The sequence below is a fragment of the Epinephelus lanceolatus genome, chromosome 5 (genome assembly GCF_041903045.1).
Source record: "Epinephelus lanceolatus isolate andai-2023 chromosome 5, ASM4190304v1, whole genome shotgun sequence".
NCBI lineage: Eukaryota > Metazoa > Chordata > Actinopteri > Perciformes > Serranidae > Epinephelus > Epinephelus lanceolatus.
In genome coordinates this window covers 46870567-46893487 of record NC_135738.1, presented here as the reverse complement: position 1 = coordinate 46893487, position 22921 = coordinate 46870567, and the positions used below count along the sequence as shown (strand labels likewise).

At 38.6% G+C, this 22921-nt stretch overlaps 2 protein-coding genes across 3 annotated transcripts in view; one reads left to right on the top strand and one right to left on the bottom strand.

Annotated features, from left to right (window-relative positions):
• tesmin (testis expressed metallothionein like protein) overlaps positions 1 to 3567 on the bottom strand; it is a 50167-nt gene extending 46600 nt beyond the window's left edge. Inside the window, exons 1-2 of the mRNA XM_033636038.2 lie at positions 3562 to 3567; positions 3392 to 3460 (exon numbers count right to left, since the gene is read on the bottom strand). Coding sequence (XP_033491929.2) covers positions 3392 to 3460; positions 3562 to 3567 — 75 coding nt within the window. The remainder of the gene's footprint in view (positions 1 to 3391; positions 3461 to 3561) is intronic.
• Positions 3568 to 20010: 16443 nt separating this feature from the next.
• ska1 (spindle and kinetochore associated complex subunit 1) overlaps positions 20011 to 22921 on the top strand; it is an 81844-nt gene continuing 78933 nt past the window's right edge. Inside the window, exon 1 of one of the 2 annotated variants that reach the window (XM_078168278.1) lies at positions 20011 to 20156. The gene's annotated coding sequence lies outside the window, so the exon portion shown is untranslated. The remainder of the gene's footprint in view (positions 20157 to 22921) is intronic. The other variant, XM_033635743.2, reaches the window with a different exon arrangement.

Sequence of the window (22921 nt, the reverse complement as noted above, 5' to 3'; positions counted from 1 at the left end):
GAGTTTTTCCTTATCTGCTGCGAGGGTCATAAGGACAGAGGGATGTCGTATGCTGTAAAGCCCTGTGAGGCAAATTGTGATTTGTGATATTGGGCTTTATAAATAAAATTGATTGATTGATTGATCCATACAGACAGCTGTCATTTGAGCTAATTACTAACAATTCGCTATCTGCCGAACTAGCTGGCTGTCCAAATCAGCGTTTAAGACATAACGTTAGTGATGGTGGATGAGAGAGTGTGGACGGAGCATATTGAATATCGCTGTCTACATGTTTACATGTTCATGCTTGCAGAACACATGTGTTACTCGCTAAGGTTTAATTTCACCTAAAGTAACAAGTGTAGCTGCCGTCAACTTGAGAAATTTTCGAGTTATCTTCACTTTGTTTTGACCGAGGCCGCTCAGCTGTTCAGGAAACGCGCCAAGGTTTTTCAAAATCCTGGGTAAATGATAAAAGTTTCCTGCGGTGGAAAAGGGGCTATTGATGCCACTGACTGGCCCTCTTGTTCCCCTGACTTAAATCCAACTGAGCACCTATGGGACATTATGTATTAGTGCATCCAATGCCGCCAAGTACTGCCACAAAATGTCCAGGAGCTCACTGATCCCCCAAGACACCATCCACTGACTCCTCAGATGGATGCTCAGATGTGAGTGCATACAGTAGGCTTGTGCCAATTTCCAGTTTAACTGGTTCGATCCAGTTTAAGAGCTCCAGTTGGTTTAATTTGTGTCAACCGGCAAAACCGGAAGGAAAAAAAAACAAAACAAAACACATGACTTTTCAGATAACATCAGCGACGTGTCACGGGGTTATATTCAACTTGTCTTGCATAGTAATATTTATTATGATGACAACTTAAGGTCTAAGGTTTATGTTTGTTTATAAATGTAGCAGAGCAACAAATGTTGCAGTTTGTCTCTAATACTGTGGCTGCTCAGAGGGTCACCGGCTCCGCTGCCTGCTGTAGGAGATCAAATTTCATTGGGGGCGAGGAAAGGTGTGAGTGAGGGGTTCAAAGGGCACACGTTGTCTGTTTACTTCAGAGATGATGAAAGGATGCCACCAAAAGACCTAGTGTCTAAAAAAACAAAAACTGCACCAATCTGGCAACATTTTGGATTTGAGGCAGATGATTAAGGTGACCCGATAAATGAAGATGAGCCGACATGTAAAGAGTGTCGAAAAAAGGTCCAAGCCTAAGGTGGAAATACTACAAATCTACACAATCGTAAGTACCATTCCCTCCTGGCTGCACAAATGGGGCCTGCAGCGAAAGGGGGAGGGGGACCCTCTACCTCAACTGCTGCTCAAATATCCATTCAAGGAGCTTTTGCTAAGGTAACAAAATACAAGTGAGATACTCCAAGATGGACTGAGTGCACCAACGCAGTAACAACATTCCTGGCCAAAGAGATGGTGGCTTTCAACACTGTGAAAAAGCTGTCCTTTAAGGCACTCCTAATGGCACTCAACTGTCGGTATGTTCTACCAGATAGAAAGTATTTTTCACAAACTGCCATTCCTGACATGTACAATAAAATGAGAAACGAGGTTCAAGTTATGATCTCAGAGTGCCAGCACTTTTCACTGACAATGAACATGTGGACAAGCACTGATACTAAACTGTACATGTCACTGACCATTCATTTCCTTGACAAAAAAGAATGGAAAATGTTATCAAAATGTCTCCAAACGAGCTTCTTCCCTGAGGACCACACTGCGGATAATATTGGTGACGCACTACCAGAGGCCATGCATGAATGGCAACTGGATCCAGCCAAAATGTCAGCAGTAACTACTGACAACAGTGCCAACATCGTGGCCGCAATAAGGAAATTGGACTGGCTGTGGCTAAATTGCTTCGGCCATAACCTCAACCTAGCCGTGACCAACGCACTCAAGGATGACAAACAACGAACGGACAGAGCCATGGGGGTCTGCCACAGCATCCTCGGCCAATTTTTACACAGTTGGCAGAAGAAAAGAGACTTAAAAATGGCACAGCAAGAGCTCCAGCTACCTCAAAAGTCTCTAATCATGGTAATGTTAACTACCATGTTCATAAGCATCAATAAACAGCAGTAGACCTACAGAGAAATAAATATAAAATAAATAAAAAGTGTGAAATAAATAAAAAGTGTGAAATAAATATAGTGTGCATCATACAATGTGCATATAAAGTGTGCATCGTACATAACAGTGTGAATAGGCTATACAACAAGGCTGTCTGATGTGTGCATAAATTTGATTAAACAAACAATTATGTTAATACCAATCCAACCTAATATGGGCTTATTACTAATCTATTTTATTATTTTATCATCCAACAGGAGTGTGCAACTTGCTGGGGCTCCAAACAAAAAATGGCTGAGCGAATCCTGGAGCAGGCTCGTGCAATCAGGCATGTTCAAAGTAATGACCGGCACGTCCGTGCCACGATAAATTGGCAAGATTTCGATGTATTGGAGTCGATCAACAGAGCCCTGAAGCCAGTCAGTGAATTTACTGACATTCTTTCAGCAGAAAATATGTCACCTCATCATTCTCCCAATGCTGAATGACTTCTTGTCCTTCTGCTTCTTATTTAACCTTGTGTGTATTGGCGGTTAAGACAGCATTACTGCCACCTAGTGGATCTGAGGCGCATTACACCTATAATGTACTTAAATTGGGAGAAAAAGCTCAAATGCGACCCCCACTGGTAGAATTAGGTATATAATTAGATATATCAATTCGGTTTGATATTTGGCTTTAAATCAAATCAATTATAAAATTTTCAAACCGGCACAAGCCTAGCATACAGAGGGGGCCATACACACCAATGAGTCACATTATGAGTTGTGATAAAATTCGTATGAGTTGGATCAGCCTGTGATCGCAAATTTTTTTCCTGTGTCATTTTGAATCCAGCCCTCAGTGGGTAGATGATTTTGGTTTCCATTGACCATTGTCACTTCATTTTGTTTTCCACAAATTATACAATGTACATCAGTAAAGATTTTCAGCTTGAATAATTCATTCACCAAGATCTGATGTGTGATTTAAGTGTTCCCTTAATTCTTTTAAGCAGTCTATTTTGGACATGCATACTTACATACCCAGGCTGGATCAACTTCCCTCTCAGCCTATTTAATCTGATTAGGAAACCAATTTCCCTCACATTCCCTCAAGTTCATATACCAGGAGACATGACTTCTTAATTAATGTTGATTAATTAATGAATTCTATTTCACTGTAGAGATATAAATGCAAGCTGACTAAAACTAAACTTGATGTGATCCATTCTTTTTCATGTTAAATGGAATCAAAATGAAAATCTGTTTTCCACTGTGCTGGTCTTAGAACTCATGGCTGCTGTATCTGTAATGTAAATTCAGTCAGTACCTCCTGAAACTGCTGATGAGTCAGGGCTTTAGGTTCACAGATGCTGGTTAAAGGGGTATGTAAGTCTCTCTACGAACACATGAGACACACTCAAACACATAAAAACAAAAAAGCAATGTATACATTCTTTAATAATCCATGAAAATGGTTAAATGATTCTGAATACTTACCGGCATCATGCTGCAGAGGATGGTTTCCTTAGTGAACAAAGGAGCAGAAACTGAGCTGTGATGGCTGCTGTCTTGTGGACCAGGCACAGGGCTGAGGAAACCAAGACTGTCTCAAGTAACTTTACCTTTTCCCTCCCACAGAGGTCTGTACATCCTCAGGCATGGGTAAAACAGTCATCTTACATTGTTGCCCCTGCAGAACTGGTATAATTCTAATATGGAAATATATGGAGTCTGCTTGTTTACTTGATTCTTAATAATTTATAAAAGATATCAAAATTATATATTCTGATGGGAAATGAAACAACCCCAGGGAAAGTTAGTGCAATTTTGATTCTTTCAGCTCGGGATGTGTGTGAAGAGACAACTAGTTGATTAAACATTGCTAGTCTGCACCAGAAATACTAGTCAGTCAAACTTGTTAAGATAGCCAGAGGAAAAAAAGGAGTTTGGAGTTTGGAGTTTCGGTATGCAGAACTAACCAGTGGCTCTGATCAACAATAGCGCTCGCTTGAGGGGTTTCAGCGTGGGTGAATGAGTGTTGTCTCATGAAAATGTTAGGGTAAGAAGGGGGAATATATGCCCCTATTTAAGAAAGAAGTATATTAACTGCAAAATTAAAGAATATTTGGAAATGAGTTCAGCATTTGCAGGATAAAAAAGCATTAATCAACACACTGTTGGGAGAAACAAATTGGAAGAGTAGCCACTTTTTTTGTTATAGATATAAAAAATAAAAAATGAAAATCTTGTAAGCCCGGGGCAAGACGCCCCTGAGCTACAAAACCAGCTATCTAACCAGTCCCTCCAGAAAATCGTGATCTTGCGATTGCAATAATTAACGCAAATTCAACGAAAGTCCGCAATATTTGCGGAGGCTTGCAATTTTTCAAAAGTCCTGCGATTTTTCAGCGTTTTTCCGCATTTTCCGGCAGACCAGAAGTGGCTGCATTTGAAACGTCATCAAACGTGTCATCAAATCGTGCTAATGGCACTGCAGTATGGAGAAACGCTCTGTACTGACATAAGAATTTGCACTGTTTAAATGCATACAATATGTGTTGAATGTATTAAAATGTTATGTTTACAGAAGATGTAGCTTACATGTTGTTTTACAGTCACATTGTCTGGTTTGAAAGCTACAATATTCACTCAGGATTTTTTGTAACATTATTGGAGTCCATGTTTTGAAACTAATTACATAAAACTAAAGAGAACTATAAAAAAAACATTTGCAGCTATTTTTGTAAAATTCAGTATGATTATTATAGCAAATGCTTACATGACTTATTTTTTTGGAGGTAGTAGATTAAAAAAATCACCTTTTTTTCCTCCTTTTGTCATTAGCCGCAATTTTTGTCATTTGACACACAAATCACATAAAAATGCCGCAATTTTTATCGCAATTTTTTACTAAATTGGCTGCAAATTCAAGGGTTCTGGGCCGCAAATTCAAGTTTTTTTTGCCACGAGATCATGGAGGCACTGTCTAACTAAATAAAACAACTCCTCAAGTTGAAAAACCTTCAACAAAGAGCGAAAAAAACTTCCCACTTCATCTTTGCTTTTTTCCCATTGTCCTATTGAATGATTTGAGAGGGAGGCCTTCTGTGGTGGTCACAACAAGTAGTTTTCAGTTGGTAAACAATGGAGGAGAAGCTGGTGGTAGCAGTTGCTGGATACCCAGAGCATTTAACACTACAATACTATACTAATAGTTGATGCAGATATGAACTAGCCTATATAAAGTCACATACGACCATATACCTTCTACATAATCTAACTAAATTATATTTTCAGGGCAGGAGGCCCCTGGAGGTTTTTGCCCACTGTGTAAGGATCTAACTTTACATTTGTACTTAAAATGAGAAAAATTTCTTTTTCTTTAAAAATAAATGCAATGACTTTTCCCACAAATCCCCCATCATCATCATATATGTATCAAAGCTTTTTATGCACAACTTAATATAAGTACATACATCACTATTTTCCAGTGACAAAAAATTAGGTCAGTTAAACCTAAAACGGTTCTGGTGGAATAAATCTCAAGAATGCAGCAATTCTGATGAAATGTCACCATTCACTAGAGCATAATCATTCAATACATGTGTTGAGAGTAGATTTAGTGCCATATATTGGTTAGGAGAGGAATTGAGGGGGTGGGGGCATTTTCCCCTATATGCTATATGTTATTTATTAACTTTTATTTAATAAGTTGTTGTCAAGCTTGTCACAACATGTGCAATGTTCACAATGCAAAGTGCGACATATTTTATCAGCATTTAAAATAGAATTTGGTCATTTAACAATGTGATTAACAATTTCATATGGCTATTACGAAATAAGCAATATTTTTTTCAGACAATGCCTAACCTTACAGATTAAATTATTTTTTCTCATGGTAAGACTTGTCCACTAATCTAAGTTGAAACTTCTGTTTAAGCATCAGGGAAATAAGTCGATAGGAACATCTCTCCTTTCAGCCCACTCATGTCAGCGCACCTGTGTCCTGTACCACCACCAGATGGTGCAGAAGTAACAACAACTGTAGTTCAAAACTTGCTGATTGGCACATTTTACCATTTGCTGGAGAGGACATTGAACCGGTACTTTCCATTTTGTGTAATTTATTTAGTTAAAGAACTTGCTTCTGTAGGATATAGGCTACTGTTAAATGAATGATGACTTACCCAGTGAGGAGGTCATATTGACTTGACTGAGGCTCTGTGAGGTAGTCCAAGTGGGACAGTTGGCACTGAGTGGATGGACATGGACAGTGGAACCTGCAATTAGGTCATTCATTGTAGTGAAGGTAAAATTTACATCCACTGTTTAGATTAGTGTAAAAGCATTTAAAACAATAGACACAGAACAGCGTAGCCAAGAGCAGCATCACTTTGAAAGTAATTTTTGTAATGATTTTTTAAAAAACTGTTTAGTGAATGAACAAACATTATACCTTAATGTGAGAGGGTCTTCCATTCCTGGCTGGTCACTATGGTGAGGATGAGGAACTACCCTCGGCAGACTGACATCTGAAGAGGACTTTGTCCATAAAGGAGCCCCTGTAGGGCCAGCGTTGACATTACGGTCCTTCTCATTTGAAGAATGGCCATCAATGTCCATATATTCCTGTTTGTTTTGTGTTGTGTCCAGCTCTGTGATATTCATCCCGCCAACATGGAAGCACCTATCTGGATCACACACTGACTCTATGAATTCATACAGTAAATTACAGTGGCATTGTTAGGCCTGGGCATCCGAGGCTTCAGCCCTGAATGTTTTATTAACAGTCCATGATCTCAATATACATAGGCTATACATATATTTTAAAAATTAGAGTAGGCCTTATAATAAAACAAAAAGCCCCTGATCTAATAATCTGTCTGTCTGTTCAGGCATGAAAGCCCCTGAAAATAATACTGTTGATCAAAAACACAAGTTTTAGGGTCTTTGTGTCATTCAAGCAGCACATTTTGTGTGATCATGGGAGAGAGAGAGAGAGAGAGCGCACCAATAATCACTTCATTGTTAAAGACTTTATAGTATACTGCTGGGTAGTTTAATTTATAATCATAGATCATCATTGATTAGTTGACTGTGTTCTGTATTAATAATCCAAGTCTTCAAAGTAACTAAAGTAAAAAGTACAAAGCTTCCCTCTGAGATGTAGTATAATATAAGCATAAAGTAACGTAAAAATGAAATCCAGCAGTGAAGTAGCCTACAAGTTCCTCAAAATTCTCTAAATTTTAATGATAGCAGCAAAGCATTCATTTTTGTAATGCCTAACAACTACTAATATTTTTAAAATCACAATTAAAATAGAAATACTCAAGTGCAAGTACATCAAAATTCTCTAAATTCTAATGACAGCAGTTTCCAAGTGTCTCTTTTCTACTCAATACTAATTACTAACAACTACTTACATTTTCAAAATCACAATTCATAATTAATCCAGAATGTAAAAACAGTTTTTAAGGGTCAATAAGATGCAGTATAAGTATATTTAAAAAATAATTCAAAATAAAGCTTGTTCATTGGCAAAAAATTCCAGGGGGAGAATCCCTGCGGACCCCCCTACAGAGAACAGCACTAAGCCCCCTAAATCCTCAAATTTTAGAAACGCCCCTGATAAGTTACATCAGACTACTCTCACCTGTTAACTACCGCTGCGCATAGGCTAATTCATTTTTTCTTTTACAAATGTTTTTGGCCCTTCGAAGCGGGTCCATGTCATTGGTTCGACAGCCCATTGGTTCGACAGCCCATTAGTCCGACTGTCCGCGTTGCTGAACGGCTCGCGGCGGGCGTATGGTGCTCTGCGACCGGCTTGAGGCGGAGCAGGCTCACGGCTTAACGTTATGTGTTTGTCACTTTCTTTTTCATTTTAACCCACACCATGATCTTTTCCTGACCTTAAGCAAGTGGTTGTTGTGCCTAAACCTGACCAGACCTTAACCACAAGGCATCATGATGAACGGACTTCGGAACAATGGGTTTAATATGGTCGGAACAATGGGATGTCGAACCAATGGGCTGTCGAACCAATGGGCAGTTCCCTTAGAAGCGGCCGCTACATTAGCTACTAGCCTAACGCTAGCTAGCTAACGGTAGTTTAACCATAACGTTAGATTAGTACCAACCGTTTAACTGCTACGTTACCTAAGCAGTTATTACCCAAATGAGATAACTGGCTTATTGGCGAGTAACATGAACCAATTCGTATGTATTAACTTTAACTGAGGAGTGGCCACATAAAAAGTCGGACTTACGTTGCTGATAATGTCACTGATGAAAGCTTCTTGGGAGTTACCGGGAAATGTAAAAGTAAACGTTAATATACAGTCGGCGTTTGGTTATAGCTAGGGGGCGTGGCCAGGGCGGAGTCGCGAGGGGGAAATTGCTTCTTTTTTTTTTTTTTTTTTTTTACTATTTTTCTGCACAAATAATATGGCTTCAACATCTTTGCATTAGATCAAAAATGATTTGGAGCATACCTTATTTATATAGTCCATGGAGCATACAGAAAAGCAATCTGAAAATCCATCGGTAAAAAAAAAACAAAAAAAAACTTTTTTTTCTTCCTTTATTTCTACAATCTGTCTCGAGAGATTAACAGAAAAGCAAAACATAAATCAAAACAGACAAGAGATTTAAGTATTAAGCTGCATAAAAAATCTGGACTTCATGTATAGTGAAATATAAATAATAATAAAATAAATTAAAAGCTAGGGCTTTTTTGTAAATAATTTTCATCTATCATACACACATTTTCATTGCATTTTTTATTTTTCACGGGCTGAAGGGCTTTAAAATAATAAAGTTATTATAAAATACACTAGACCAGGTTTCACCTTCATATATTTAGATTTGTGTAAATAAAACCTTCCGTATAAGAATGTTATTAACCAGAAAGTTATCCATGCTATTGTCCGTGATGAGCCCTGTAACAATGTCCTCTTGAGAGAAGTTTTTAAGTTGAAAAACGTGGGGAAAGACAGTCTTGTAGGCCTACATAAAGCTTCAGAATACACACATTGGAAGAATAAATGATCAGCAGTTTCAGTATCATTACAGAAAACACAGTTATTGGTTTCCTATTCCAAATTGTTGTCATAATAAGTCAATTCAATTCAATTTTATTTATAAAGCCCAATATCACAAATCCCAATCTGCCTCACAGGGCTTTACAGCATACAACATTCCTCTGTCCTTAGGACCCTCACAGAGGATAAGGAAAAACTCCCCCCAAAAAAACCTTTAACGGGGGAAAAAAAAACGGTAGAAACTTCAGGAAGAGCAACTGAGGAGGGATCCCTCTTCCAGGACGGACAGACGTGCAATAGATGTTGTACAGAACAGATCAACATAATAAATTAACAGTAATCCGTATGACTCAATGAGACAGAAAGAGAGAGAGACAGAGAGAGAGACAGAGACAGAGAGACATGCAGGACAGTAGCTTACAACAACATTACTGAAAGTAATAATATTATAATTATAGTTCTGGTTACTGTGGTACAATATGTTTAAAGTATATATTAATATCTGATAGTATACATGTGTGACAATAATCATATGTGTATAATAACAGTAGAAGTATGACTAATGATGACAGCAGCAGCAGGAGGCATCTGGCAGGACCACAGCAGCAGCACAACCACACACGTCACACTATCCAGGCACCGCTGTGATATGAGTTAACCTGAGAGACAGTGGAGCACAAAGGCTCCAGAGAAGAAGCCGAGTTAGTGACATCCAGAATGGCCGAGTTAGCACTCACTTGGATACATACTTCCTCAGTTTAGGATTTTAAAATGGATTTCCTCTGCTTTTCGAGTTATGGGGACTTTTTAATATTTAGTTCATTACATGTGAATAGTCGTTTTTAAAAATGGTTTGTGAAATTGAATTTCTGTGAGATAGGTGACTATATGAGATGTAATCAAACAAAAATCTCCTTTCCAAAATATACAGAATAATCTGAAAACACTGATAAAACACTATCCATTCCATCAACAAAGTGGGGAAAAGATCTCTATATTGCTTCTAATGCCGACGTCTGCAACCTAATCTGCCAAAACACTTACATCATGTCAAAAAACTCAAATCTACAACTAATAACATACTCCACAGAGCTCACATCACTGGACAGAAAATGTTTAAAATGGGATTCACTTCAGAAATCTGTACTAACTGCTAACTACTGATACATTCATGCAATCTGGCACTGCACTCCTATTCAGCAATTTTGGAGAGAAGTCACTGAATCACTCTCTGCTTTCCTGGGCTGCCACATCCCTTTATACCCCCTGCTCTGTTTACCAGGCGACACATCAACAACTAGCCTGAACAGATCAGGTGATATATTACTCCTCACATCCCTATCATCAAGAAAACCATCCCCATGAACTGGAAATCAAAACACAAAACAATCATTGCACAGTGGAAAAACTCACTCATGGATCACACCTCTATGGAAAACTTCTCCAGTCCCATCCAACACACTGCAAAAGAACCCCTCCCTATCCAGTCACCACTGATCCTATCCATGAACCTCAATAATCTTTGATGCATTTATTTAGCCTATGTATTTATTTATTTGACTGTTATTATCTATTTTTGTATGTATTCAACTAGTTGTTTGTTTTGCCTGTGAACCAATCCTAAGTGCAAACACAATTAACCACTGGGAGAAAAAAGGAGCATTCAAACATTAATACATACACATGTACATACATACATGGACTTAAAATAAAGGGACAGTAGCTCAACAAGGGCATAATCAAGGACTATATGAATGATTTTGAAATTATTGTAAATCTTGCTGTGGCTATTATTGCCTTATCATTTACATTTTTACTTTATTTAATCATAAGGATAGCGGTGATAATAATATAAAGGATGACTGGGATAGATGGAAGGGAAGGGAAGGGAAGGGAAGGATTGTCTACTATTATATATTTGCTCTCTTTTATTATTACTACTATCACAATCATAACTACAATTCTACTGTTATTAGAGTTAGTATTATCACCACTATCATCGCTGTTGTTGTTGTTGTTAATATTAGTGTCACTACTAGATCACTGACATTAATAATGTTATTAGTGTGCTGGTATTATTGGGATAACTTTTGGCAGTGGATTGTCAACTCGAAAGGTGATATTTGGTGGATTTGGACCATGCCTGTCTTCCTTGATAGCAGCCGAGCCAACAGCCTTAGCTGTAGTCACCACCTGGCTTGGGCTTTAGACACCACCAGGACTCACCAGACCTCACCAGCAGCCTCCACCAGGCAGCAGCAGCCATCAACAGGCCAGGCCCAGGCCCTGCTAGCAGGGAGCTGCTACCAGCAGGCCTCCAAGGAGCTATCATCACCACCAGGCTAGTAGGGAGCTCCCACCATGCCACCCAAAAAAAGCAACCCAGAGGATGAAGTAGTATCACTCTCAGTTCTTCATGAACTGCTTGACCAACAAAAAACTTTCTACAAAGACCTGTTGGAACAGCAGGAAAAGTCATTCAAATCATTTGTTCAGATGATCCTTGACACCACCAACAAATGACTGGACAGTTTGAGCAGTGATGTTGGCAAGATTACTCAAAGTCTGGAATTTTCTCAAGCTAAACTTCAGGATCTAAAGATTGGATATCAAACCTCTCTGGGCTGCCATAAAACAGTGAGTAAGGATTTGGTTAGTATTCAATCTTCTCTAGATAACCTGTCATCTAAAATGACTATTTAGAAAACCAAACCAGATGCAACAACCTACTATTTGATGGCATCCCTGATTTCAAAACTGAAACATGGCATGAATCTAAGACCAAAGTGAAAAAACTAATATCAGAACATCTAAATGTTGGATAGACCCCTCTCACATTGAGTTAGAGAGAGCCCACAGGACGGGGAAGTTTGATGCTGAAGGCCGACCTAGATCTGTTGTGGTGAAACTTCTATGGTTTAAAGACAAAGAGGAGATTCTAAAAAGAGCCAAATAACTGGAGGGTACCAAGTTCTATATCAATGAGGACTTCTCAGAAAAGGTTCGGCGTAGAAGGAGAGAGCTTCTCCCCCAGCTCAGAGAGGCACGTAACCAAGGAAACGTAGCCTACCTGAAATACGACCGGCTGGTTGTGCATTGACTTCTTTCTGTCTTTTATTTTATTTTGTATTTTATGGACTTGGACACTTCACTCTGACCTCAGTCTACAAGTATTGGCTGCTCTCATGAAGATAAGTATTTTCTTCCTGTCTCAGATGCTGACCCTCATACAAACTTCAGTGTTTTCAAACAAGATCCTTTATCCTGTCCTTATTCTTCTGAGGACTCCTTAAAGTCTCTCTGTGTGGATAAAAAGATTACTAATGACAATTGTTTCTCTTTGTTTCACCTTAATACTTGTAGTTTACCTAAACATTTTGACAGTCTTACTGACTCTCTTGGTATGCTGCCAATTGATTTTTCAGTTATAGGTTTGACCGAAACATGGCTGAATAGCCAAAAAGTGTCTATGTTTTCTATGAGCAATTATAACCACTATCCCTGTTTTAGACCTGTGCATTGTGGAGGTGTGTCTGTCTTTGTGAAGGAGAACATTAAATCCTCCCTTCGAAATGATCTTGTTACTCTTGTGGGAGATGAATCTGAGGCTGTTTTTCTAGAGCTTGTTGAGCCTTTCTCTAACAAGGTTGTTATTATTGGCTACATTTATAGACCACCTGATTCCAATATCGGTTGCTTTATTGACAGCTTTTATACTACCCTCAGTAAGATCACCAATGAAAAAAGATTTGCTATATTATGGGTGACTTTAACATTAATCTCCTAAACAATCAGTCATCTCAATTTTCTTCTCCCTCATAACAAGAGCTACAAGAATCACTGCTTCAAATGAAACACTGATCGACAATATATTTACTAATTCCTATTGTGCTGCGGGGATACCTGGCATTTTGTTCTGCAACTTATTTGACCATCTTCTTGTGTTTTATCTTGAGCCCACAAGTGGGAAATCAAATTCTTCTACTAGGCCTAGTGAGGTCTTCCTTTGTAATATTATTAATAGCAATAAGAGTAGGCTCATTGATAAATTATCCACTGCTACTTGGTCTGCTGCTGAGTCTAAACATTATCATGTTTAGATATAAATAGCTTAAAATATCAAATAGCTTATGATATCTTACATGCTATGTATTTTAAGATCTTTGATGATGCTTTTCTACTTCAAAGAACTAAAAATAAATCACCTAATCCAAGTAAATCCTGGTTAACCAATGGTCTGAAACGCTCCATTGCCAAAAAGTATAAACTCTACCGTGACTATTTCACCAATCCCACTCTATTATTTTTGAATCGATATATAATTTACGGCTATAAATTGAATCACTTGCTGAGAACATCAAAACGTAAGTTTTATGAATCTAAATTCACTGAGTCTCAGAATAATATGAAAAACATATGGAGGACTATCAATGAACTTATTCATAAAAAGACTGACATGATCGCACAAAGGGAATTCAAAGGAGTTAATAAAACTTTCTCAGATTCTCTTGAAATAGCTAATGAGTTCAATAATTTCTTTGTCTCTATCAGTCCTTCATTGACAGACAATTTACCACAGACCCTGCTGTCTATCTCTGGTCCCCTTCTTCTTTTGCATTTTGTCCCATCACTGAGATTGCGCTCACTGATGTTGTTAACAAAATGAAACTATCTGCACCAGGTCATGATGAACTGAAATCCTCAATACTCAAAATAAGCCTTCCATACTTCGCCAAACCTCTCCTTCGTATTTTCAATCTCTCCCTTGAAACTGGTGTATTTCCTGCACAGTTTAAATGGGCTAAAGTCATTCCTCTTTTTAAAGCTGATGATCCCCTTTATTTTCCAATTATAGACCGATATCCATCCTACCATGTTTTTCTAAAGTATTAGAAAAACTAGTTTATAATCATTTGTCTAAATATCTTAACGCCAATAATATTATATACGATCATCAGTATGGGTTCAGAGAGAAACATTCCACCTTTATGGCCCTCACCCGACTTGTAGATAACATCGCCAAGGCTACCGATAATAAAGAAATAACACTTGGGGTATTCGTCGACCTATCGAAGGCATTTGATACTGTCAATCATGACATTTTATTACAGAAACTTTCTCTCTATGGTTTATGCAGTTCAAATCTTTCATAGTTCAAAAGCTATTTGTCTGATAGAATGCAGTTTGTTTCTTGGAACAGTACCTTATCTGATTATAGGTCAATTTCTTGTGGTGTTCTCCAAGGATCGATTTTGGGCCCGTTACTGTTTCTTATTTATGTGAATGATCTATACATGAAATCCTCAAAAACATCTTGTATTGTCTTTGCAGATTAATTTTTTTATCTGGTAAGAATGGACCCAAATTAATATCAGAAATGAACACTGAACTGCGCAAAGTTGACACCTGATTCAAGGCAAACAAATTGTCACCTTATATAAAGAAAAGCTCATACATGTTATTTACCCCTAGAAATCAACAAGCAACAAACACTCTTCCTAATGTTTATATTGACAATAACATCTTGGAAAGGGTCACTGTAACTAAATTTCTAGGTATTCTTATTGATGAAATTCTCACTTGGAAAAGTCATATTAAGTTCATTTCAAACAAGATTACAAAAAAATATTGTTATCAGAAGAATACGCCATTTACTGTCTAGAAAAGTCCTGATCAATATATATTATACTATGATTTATCCTTTCATGTCATACTGTAATATTACTTGGGCAATTACTTTCAAGAGCAACTTCAACTGTATCCTTACCTTACATAAACGATTTATCAAAATGGCAACATTTTCCAACAGGTTCACTAGATCCACCCCATTGTTTCAATCCCTGAGCATTCTTCCCATCTCTGCTGTAAATATTTTTCAAATATGTATTTTTGTTGATCAATCCAGTCACAAGTTACTTCCAATCTGTTTCCATTCTGTATTTCAGTTCAATTCCCAAATCCATCACTTCAACACAAGGTCAGCAAATAATCTTCATCCTACACTTTTCAGGTCTACTTTCCCTCAGTTCTCAATTAGATTCAGAGGTCCCCACTTTTAGAACATGTTACCAGTCCACATTAGAACCTGCACAAGTATAAACCCTTTCAAGAAGCAAATAACCCATTTTTTATTGGCCCAGCTGAGCAACGCATAACCACCTCCTTCCACTGCATCACTACATACTTTAAGATTATTTTCTTAACTGTTTTATGATTTTTTTTACATTATTGTACATATTATTTTTATGTTGAATGTTTGTCTCTAGGAGGACCATAAGATTATATAGTACTATTGTTATGTTTTTGATGCTGTGGCAGTGATGATGACAGTGGTGTTTTTTTTGTTATTGTTGTTTTTGTGATTATCATGGCCATCCCTTATTTATTTATCTATTGTTATTAATCATCATTATTATTACTTTAAAAAATTACAAAAAGTTACTATTGTGTTTACTATTATTACTATCATCTTTGTATTTGATTGTGTTGTTTTGTTGTAATATAATTTCCACCATTGCTGCTAAATTCTATCTTTCCCCGACTTGTTCTGTATGTTATTTCAATATAATAAACATAATGGTCTAAACAGTTTACACTGCGAAACTGATATAATCCAATGGGTGGCAGTAATGCAACGCATATGGATGCCAACCGCCATAAGAAGAAGAAAAAGAAGAGGAGTTGGTAGTGGGAAATGAGCAATAATACTGCCATTTAATAAACCAGGGAAGGATCCTGCTAAACCTGGTAGCTATAGACCCATAGCCTTGACGTCTCACTTATGTAAATGGGTGGAGAAGATAATAGTTCGGAGGCTGTCATATGTGTTGGAACAGAAATGTTTACTAAGTAATGTTCAGAGTGGATTTAGGAAAGGACGATCCACAATGGATGCTTTAGTTAGAGTAAGTAACGAGGTTGAAAAGACACTAAAAATGAAAGAGTTAATGGCAATAGTATACTTTGACATCGAAAAAGCATATGATTCCATGTGGAGGGATGGGTTGCTTATCAAATTAAGTAAAATAGGTATTGGAAGGAGACTATATAATTGGATTATGGCCTTATGGCAGGAAGTTTAAGGTCAAGGTTGGAGCAGAAGTTTCTAAGGATTATGAAATGGAAAATGGTATTCCCCAGGGGAGTGCAATCAGTCCTGTGTTGTTCAGTGTAATGGTAAATGACATATTTGCAAATTTAGATGATGCATCAAATCAGCACTGTACGCAGATGATGGGGCCATATGGATGAGGGGAAGAAATGGGCTGCATGTCATTAAGAATATGGGGAAAGCAATAGATAAAGTGGAAAAGTGGTCATGTGAGTGGGGGTTCAAACTGTCAACAAGCAAGTCATGTTACATGATATTTACAAACAAGTGCAAGATTGTTACTGAGAAGCTAAAACTATATGGTCAGCCGATGGAGAGGGTAAATTAATTTAAGCACCTGGGATTATGGCTAGATAGCAAATATACATGGGAGGTACATATTGAACATTTGGAAACTAAGTGCAAAAAGGTTATTAACTTACTTCGAGCTGTGGCAGGTTGTGACTGGGGGCAGATAAACAGTCATTAATTGACATACAGTACAGGTCAAAAGTTTGGACACACCTTCTCATTCAATGCGTTTTCTTTATTTTCATGACTATTTACATTGTAGATTCTCACTGAAGGCATCAAAACTATGAATGAACACATGTGGAGTTATGTACTTAACAAAAAAAGGTGAAATAACTGAAAACATGTTTTATATTCTAGTTTCTTCAAAATAGCCACCCTTTGCTCTGATTACTGCTTTGCACACTCTTGGCATTCTCTGGATGAGCTTCAAGAGGTAGTCACCTGAAATGGTTTCCACTTCACAGGTGTGCCTTATCAGGGTTAATTAGTGGAATTTCTTGCTTTATCAATGGGGTTGGGACCATCAGTTGTGTTGTGCAGAAGTCAGGTTAATACACAGCCGACAGCCCTATTGGACAACTGTTAAAATTCATATTATGGCAAGAACCAATCAGCTAACTAAAGAAAAACAAGTGGCCATCATTACTTTAAGAAATGAAGGTCAGTCAGTCCGGAAAATTGCAAAAACTTTAAATGTGTCCCCAAGTGGAGTCGCAAAAACCATCAAGCGCTACAACGAAACTGGCACACATGAGGACCGACCCAGGAAAGGAAGACCAAGAGTCACCTCTGCTTCTGAAGATAAGTTCATCCGAGTCACCAGCCTCAGAAATCGCAAGTTAACAGCAGCTCAGATCAGAGACCAGATGAATGCCACACAGAGTTCTAGCAGCAGACCCATCTCTAGAACAACTGTTAAGAGGAGACTGCGCGAATCAGGCCTTCATGGTCAAATAGCTGCTAGGAAACCACTGCTAAGGAGAGGCAACAAGCAGAAGAGATTTGTTTGGGCCAAGAAACACAAGGAATGGACATTAGACCAGTGGAAATCTGTGCTTTGGTCTGATGAGTCCAAATTTGAGATCTTTGCTTCCAACCGCCATGTCTTTGTGAGACGCAGAAAAGGTGAACGGATGGATTCCACATGCCTGGTTCCCACTGTGAAGCATGGAGGAGGAGGTGTGATGGTGTGGGGGTGTTTTGCTGGTGACACTGTTGGGGATTTATTCAAAATTGAAGGCACACTGAACCAGCATGGCTACCACAGCATCCTGCAGCGACATGCCACCCCATCCGGTTTGCGTTTAGTTGGACGATCATTTATTTTTCAACAGGACAATGACCCCAAACACACCTCCAGGCTGTGTAAGGGCTATTTGATCAAGAAGGAGAGTGATGGAGTGCTGCGGCAGATGACCTGGCCTCCACAGTCACCGGACCTGAACCCAATCGAGATGGTTTGGGGTGAGCTGGACCGCAGAGTGAAGGCAAAGGGGCCAACAAGTGCTAAACACCTCTGGGAACTCCTTCAAGACTGTTGGAAAACCATTTCAGGTGACTACCTCTTGAAGCTCATGGAGAGAATGCCAAGAGTGTGCAAAGCAGTAATCAGAGCAAAGGGTGGCTATTTTGAAGAAACTAGAATATAAAACATGTTTTCAGTTATTTCACCTTTTTTTGTTAAGTACATAACTCCACATGTGTTCATTCATAGTTTTGATGCCTTCAGTGAGAATCTACAATGTAAATAGTCATGAAAATAAAGAAAACGCATTGAATGAGAAGGTGTGTCCAAACTTTTGGCCTGTACTGTATATAGGACAATTATGAGGTCAACAATAGACTATGGTTGTATAATATATGGAGCAGCAGCAAAGACATCATTACAAAAAGTAAACAGACTACAGTATAGAGCACTGAGAATATGTTTAGGAGCTATTAGGTCAACACCCACAAATGCAGTGTTAGTAGAAGCAGGAGAGATACCACTGGAGTTAAGAAGAGAAAAACTTGCACTTGCATATTGGATAAGACTAAAAGGGAGTGGGGAGGAAAACCTTACAACGATGATACTGCAGGATTGCTGGGAATATTCTAAATTCCAGAGGCAGGGGTTTGGGTGGTCAAGAGAAGAGAGACTGGTAACATATGGAATGGAGATGTTAGAGTTCAGTAAAGCAATCCCAAACAGTAGTATACCTCCTTGGCTCTTTCCAGAAATAAATATAGACATCAGCATTCTGGAACAGAAAAAAAGAATGGATAATGGATGAAGTGGGCATCAAATCAAGTTGTTACCTGAGAAATAGCTATCACAACTACATGAAAATATACACAGACGGGTAAAAAATCAACAGGAACATGTGGGAATTGGTGTGTACAGCCCTGAGTATAATATATCCATCTCCAAAAGATTGTCAGACCGACTATCAGCATATACAGCAGAAATGGTGGCAGTCATTATTGGGTTATAGGTGGTGGAAGAGGTCAGACCAGATAGGGTGGTGGTATGCACAGATTCAGTAGCCGTAGTGGAAAGTATTTAATCAACATCATCCGGAAGAGAAGATTTGCTCACTGACATTTACAGTTTGTTCAGAATACACAGGGGTGGTACAGAAGTACAGTTCTGTTGGGTGCCAGCACACGTGGTAATAGCAGGGAATGAGTGTGCTGACAAATTAGCAAAAACAGCTCTAGGAAAGGAAATAACAGTACCAGTTCCACTAGGAAAAGGAGAAGGGAAAGCAGTGATAAAGAAGAAGGGATTGGAAATATGGCAGAAAAGGTGGAAGGAAGACCAGAAAGGACAGGGATACCACGAAATATAAAAGTCTATCATAATAAAGAATTATAAAGAAAGGAACAGAAGGGAGGAAAGAGTCATAACAAGACCACACAGAACTAAATGGCACGCTGTATGTTATGGGGAAAAGGAATAGTGACAAGTGTGAGAACTGTGGAGTATGGAAAACGCTGAACATATTCTACTGTACTGTAACATGTATGAAATAGAACGAGAAAGGCTACAGGATAAAGTCAGAGAGGCAGGACGTGAGTGGAATTTGAGTGGGATACTGGGAACAGAGGGAGAGGGGGTTAAAAACACCAGGAAGGCACTTATTCATTTCTTTAAGGACACTAGGCTGTTGAGTAGGATTTAAGAAATAGGCTAAATGACATGATGTTGCACACTCTTGTACAGTAGGTGACGGTATACACCTGGAAGTTGTTTGCGATCCGCCAATAAATTGAGAGAAGAAGAAGAAGAAGAAGAAGAAGAAGAAGAAGAAGAAGAAGAGATGTGGGAGATACAGAGAGGGGTAATAGATTACCTTTATAACACTTTGTTTGTTTTATAGAATATAGCGGTTGGCGTTTATTTTTTTTTTGTTTTTTTCTTCTTTTTTAATTTTGTTTTGTTTCTTTATTATTTATACATGATATTATGTTATGTAAAACTAGACCCTGTCTTACATACTCCGGTCCAGTAGGTGGCGGTATGCACCTTTAAAGTTGGTATTGCAATCCGCCAGAAAACACAAAGAAGAAGAAGGAGGTGGCAGTGACGTCTCGGGTCGAGCGACATTTCAAATTGAGCTTGAACCGGGAACGCGGCGCAGCATCGAAGAACAGAACGTGTAAGTTACCACATTACTATTATCATTATTACCAGTGTTTGGTTTACGGCTACACACAGATAGTGCAGACCTAGTGGAGTCTTAGTTCGTGGGCACTCGCCTGTCTTGTTGACTGGTGTAGTAATGGCGTCTGTTATTTTTGTTTTGTTTGTTTGTTTTACCGGAGGTTACCGTTAAAAATAAGCTGCTAGCTGCATTATAAAACCAGATAAACTCGGAAGTAACTTAGCGGACCCAGTCAGACCCAGACTTAACATCAAACTCTATTCAGTGGAAGTGTGTCGTGTTAAAATGTAATTCTTTTGACGACACTGAAGTTGACTTACGATTCGACAGATTGTTGTGCAACAATTGGTTCCGACCAAGCAATCTGACTGGAAAGGAGACGTGCTGATATACAGTGTAACGGACGGCACAGGGACTTATGACTCTGCCTGTTGTACTCCACTTTACGGGTGTTCTGAGTCGTTAATTGCCATTTATTAGACTAAAAGACTTTGCAAAGAGGAACATATTTCCCCAATTAACATTTAAGTTAGATAATAAATGGTAGTCAGAAAAGGACGAAGGGACGGAAAGAAGCCTGGACACTTCACTACACACCTCCAGGGCCCTATTTCAGAAAGCAGGCTCAACAAACTCTGAGCTTAATCCCCATCTCTGGGTTGACTGAGCCTGATCTGGGAAACTCTGAGTTTTCAGCTCCAAACAGCTGATCAGAATTAGTTCAATCAACTCTGGGTATGTTCAGCATGCGTGAAGCGCGTTCACGATGAGCACCAAACGACATCATCAGTGGAGTGCAGATAACATGATTTTCAGTGTCAGAAAGCGGAGTTAAAAGCAAAGCCACTTACTTCATCCCAACTGAATCAGAGATTTTCATGATCGCGAATGAAGACTTTGAACATGGAAAAAAAATCTATTATGGCAAACACAAAAATATTGTACAGACCGGTAAAAAAAGTTTGCTTATAGCCTACTTGTGCCATTCTTGCAATATTAGGATGAGGTTAAGTGAATTGCTGAATTGCTGTGAAATGATTTCCTATTCAAGTAATCTACTTTATTCTCAGATGGAGCTATGATGGAATGTCAGTCCCATAAATGCATCTTATTACACCGCAGAAATTTTTGAATACAAGAAAAGTATTCATAAATCATTGCATAATGTATCCACATAAGCCCCCTTTCCACCAACATTTCCTGGAACTTTTATTACCAGGAATTTATTTACCTGGGTAAAATAATTCCTGGTAATCTGTGTGGTTTGCGTTTCCACTACACCTCAAAGTTACGGATAATTTATTCAAATTAGCGTGATGATGATTCGGCCTGTGCCCTGTATTTGGCTCCCCCAGCTTGGCTGGTTACATGCAGGTGTAGAGAGTTGAGGCTGTTTGTCTCAGCCAGCAGCTCAGTTTAAAAGTATTTTCAGATAAGTTTCAAACTAAGTTAGTCTACATACAGACAGCTGTCTTGAGCTTATTAGTAACAGTTTGCTATCAGCTGAACTAGCGTGCTGTCCTTGTGTAAGACATAACGTTAGTGTCGGTGGATGAGAGACTGTGGACGGAGCATATTGAATATTGCTGTCTGCATGTTTACATGTTCATACTTGCTGAACACGTATTGAGAAAGTATTGGCTTCTTACTCGCTAAGGTTTAATTTCACTTACAGTAACGAATGTAGCTGCGGTCAACTCGAGTCATTTTCGAGTTATCTTCACTTCGTTTCCACTGTGTGTGTGTGTGTGTGTGTGTGTGTACACCGTTAGCACTTACCAATACTGCGGTCTTTCATAGTTAAGCCTCGGGGCTAATTTAGCATGGGGTTTCGTCACCCATCCTTCATCAAAACAGAAACGAAGTGGAGCTTGTAGAAATTAAATAAAGTTTGCAGACACACTGACACGGAAGTGCGGAACGCTGCGTGTGTGTTCCACCAGTCAGCGTTTTTTGGCACACTGCCCCGCACCTCAAGAATTCCGGGTAGTCTGAAAAGTCCTACCCCCCTACTAGGTACTTTTTTCAGGGAAAGTTTGGGGCTGAGGGAAAGTTTTTTACCTGGGTAATTTCGGTGGAAATGTGGAGGTTTTTTTAAATCCCAGGTAAATGAGAAAACTTCCTGTGGTGGGAAAGGGGGTATAGATTAATTTCTTATTAACACTGTAAAACCTGCAGTTCTGTGGAATTCCGCCGAGTTGTTGTCTCCTGGTCGACTTGTCGATTATTTGATCGCTATGCTCTTGTCCGACCAAATTCTCATTAGTTGAATAATCGCTGTGTTACTTTCATAAGGAGAAAGGTGCTACATCAACAGCTTTCCAGGATTTGTCCTGATTATATTTCCACAACAATAGCAACCGATTTAAATTCACAATCACATTATTCTCTCACTGAATGGTGTACAGATACGGTCTTTTCATAGAAGTTTGAGTTATATTCATTATAATTAGGGCTGGACGATATGACCAAAATCTCATATCCCGACATAGCTCATTTTATATCCCAAAAACGATATATATCCCGATATAGCACATTTTCTGTAAATTCAATGAATGAATAGTTTATGTAATTTTACATAACAAATATTGGTAATGGTGGGAATATGAAATAACAAATTAAACACTTCTGAGTTTAAAGTGTAGCAGCAAAGTATGGCTCACAATATAACAAGTAAAAAACAACTCTCAAGTTTGAAATCCAAATGTAAAAATGGAACACAAGTTCCAAGTTGAAAGTGCAGCAGCATAATCAGGCTC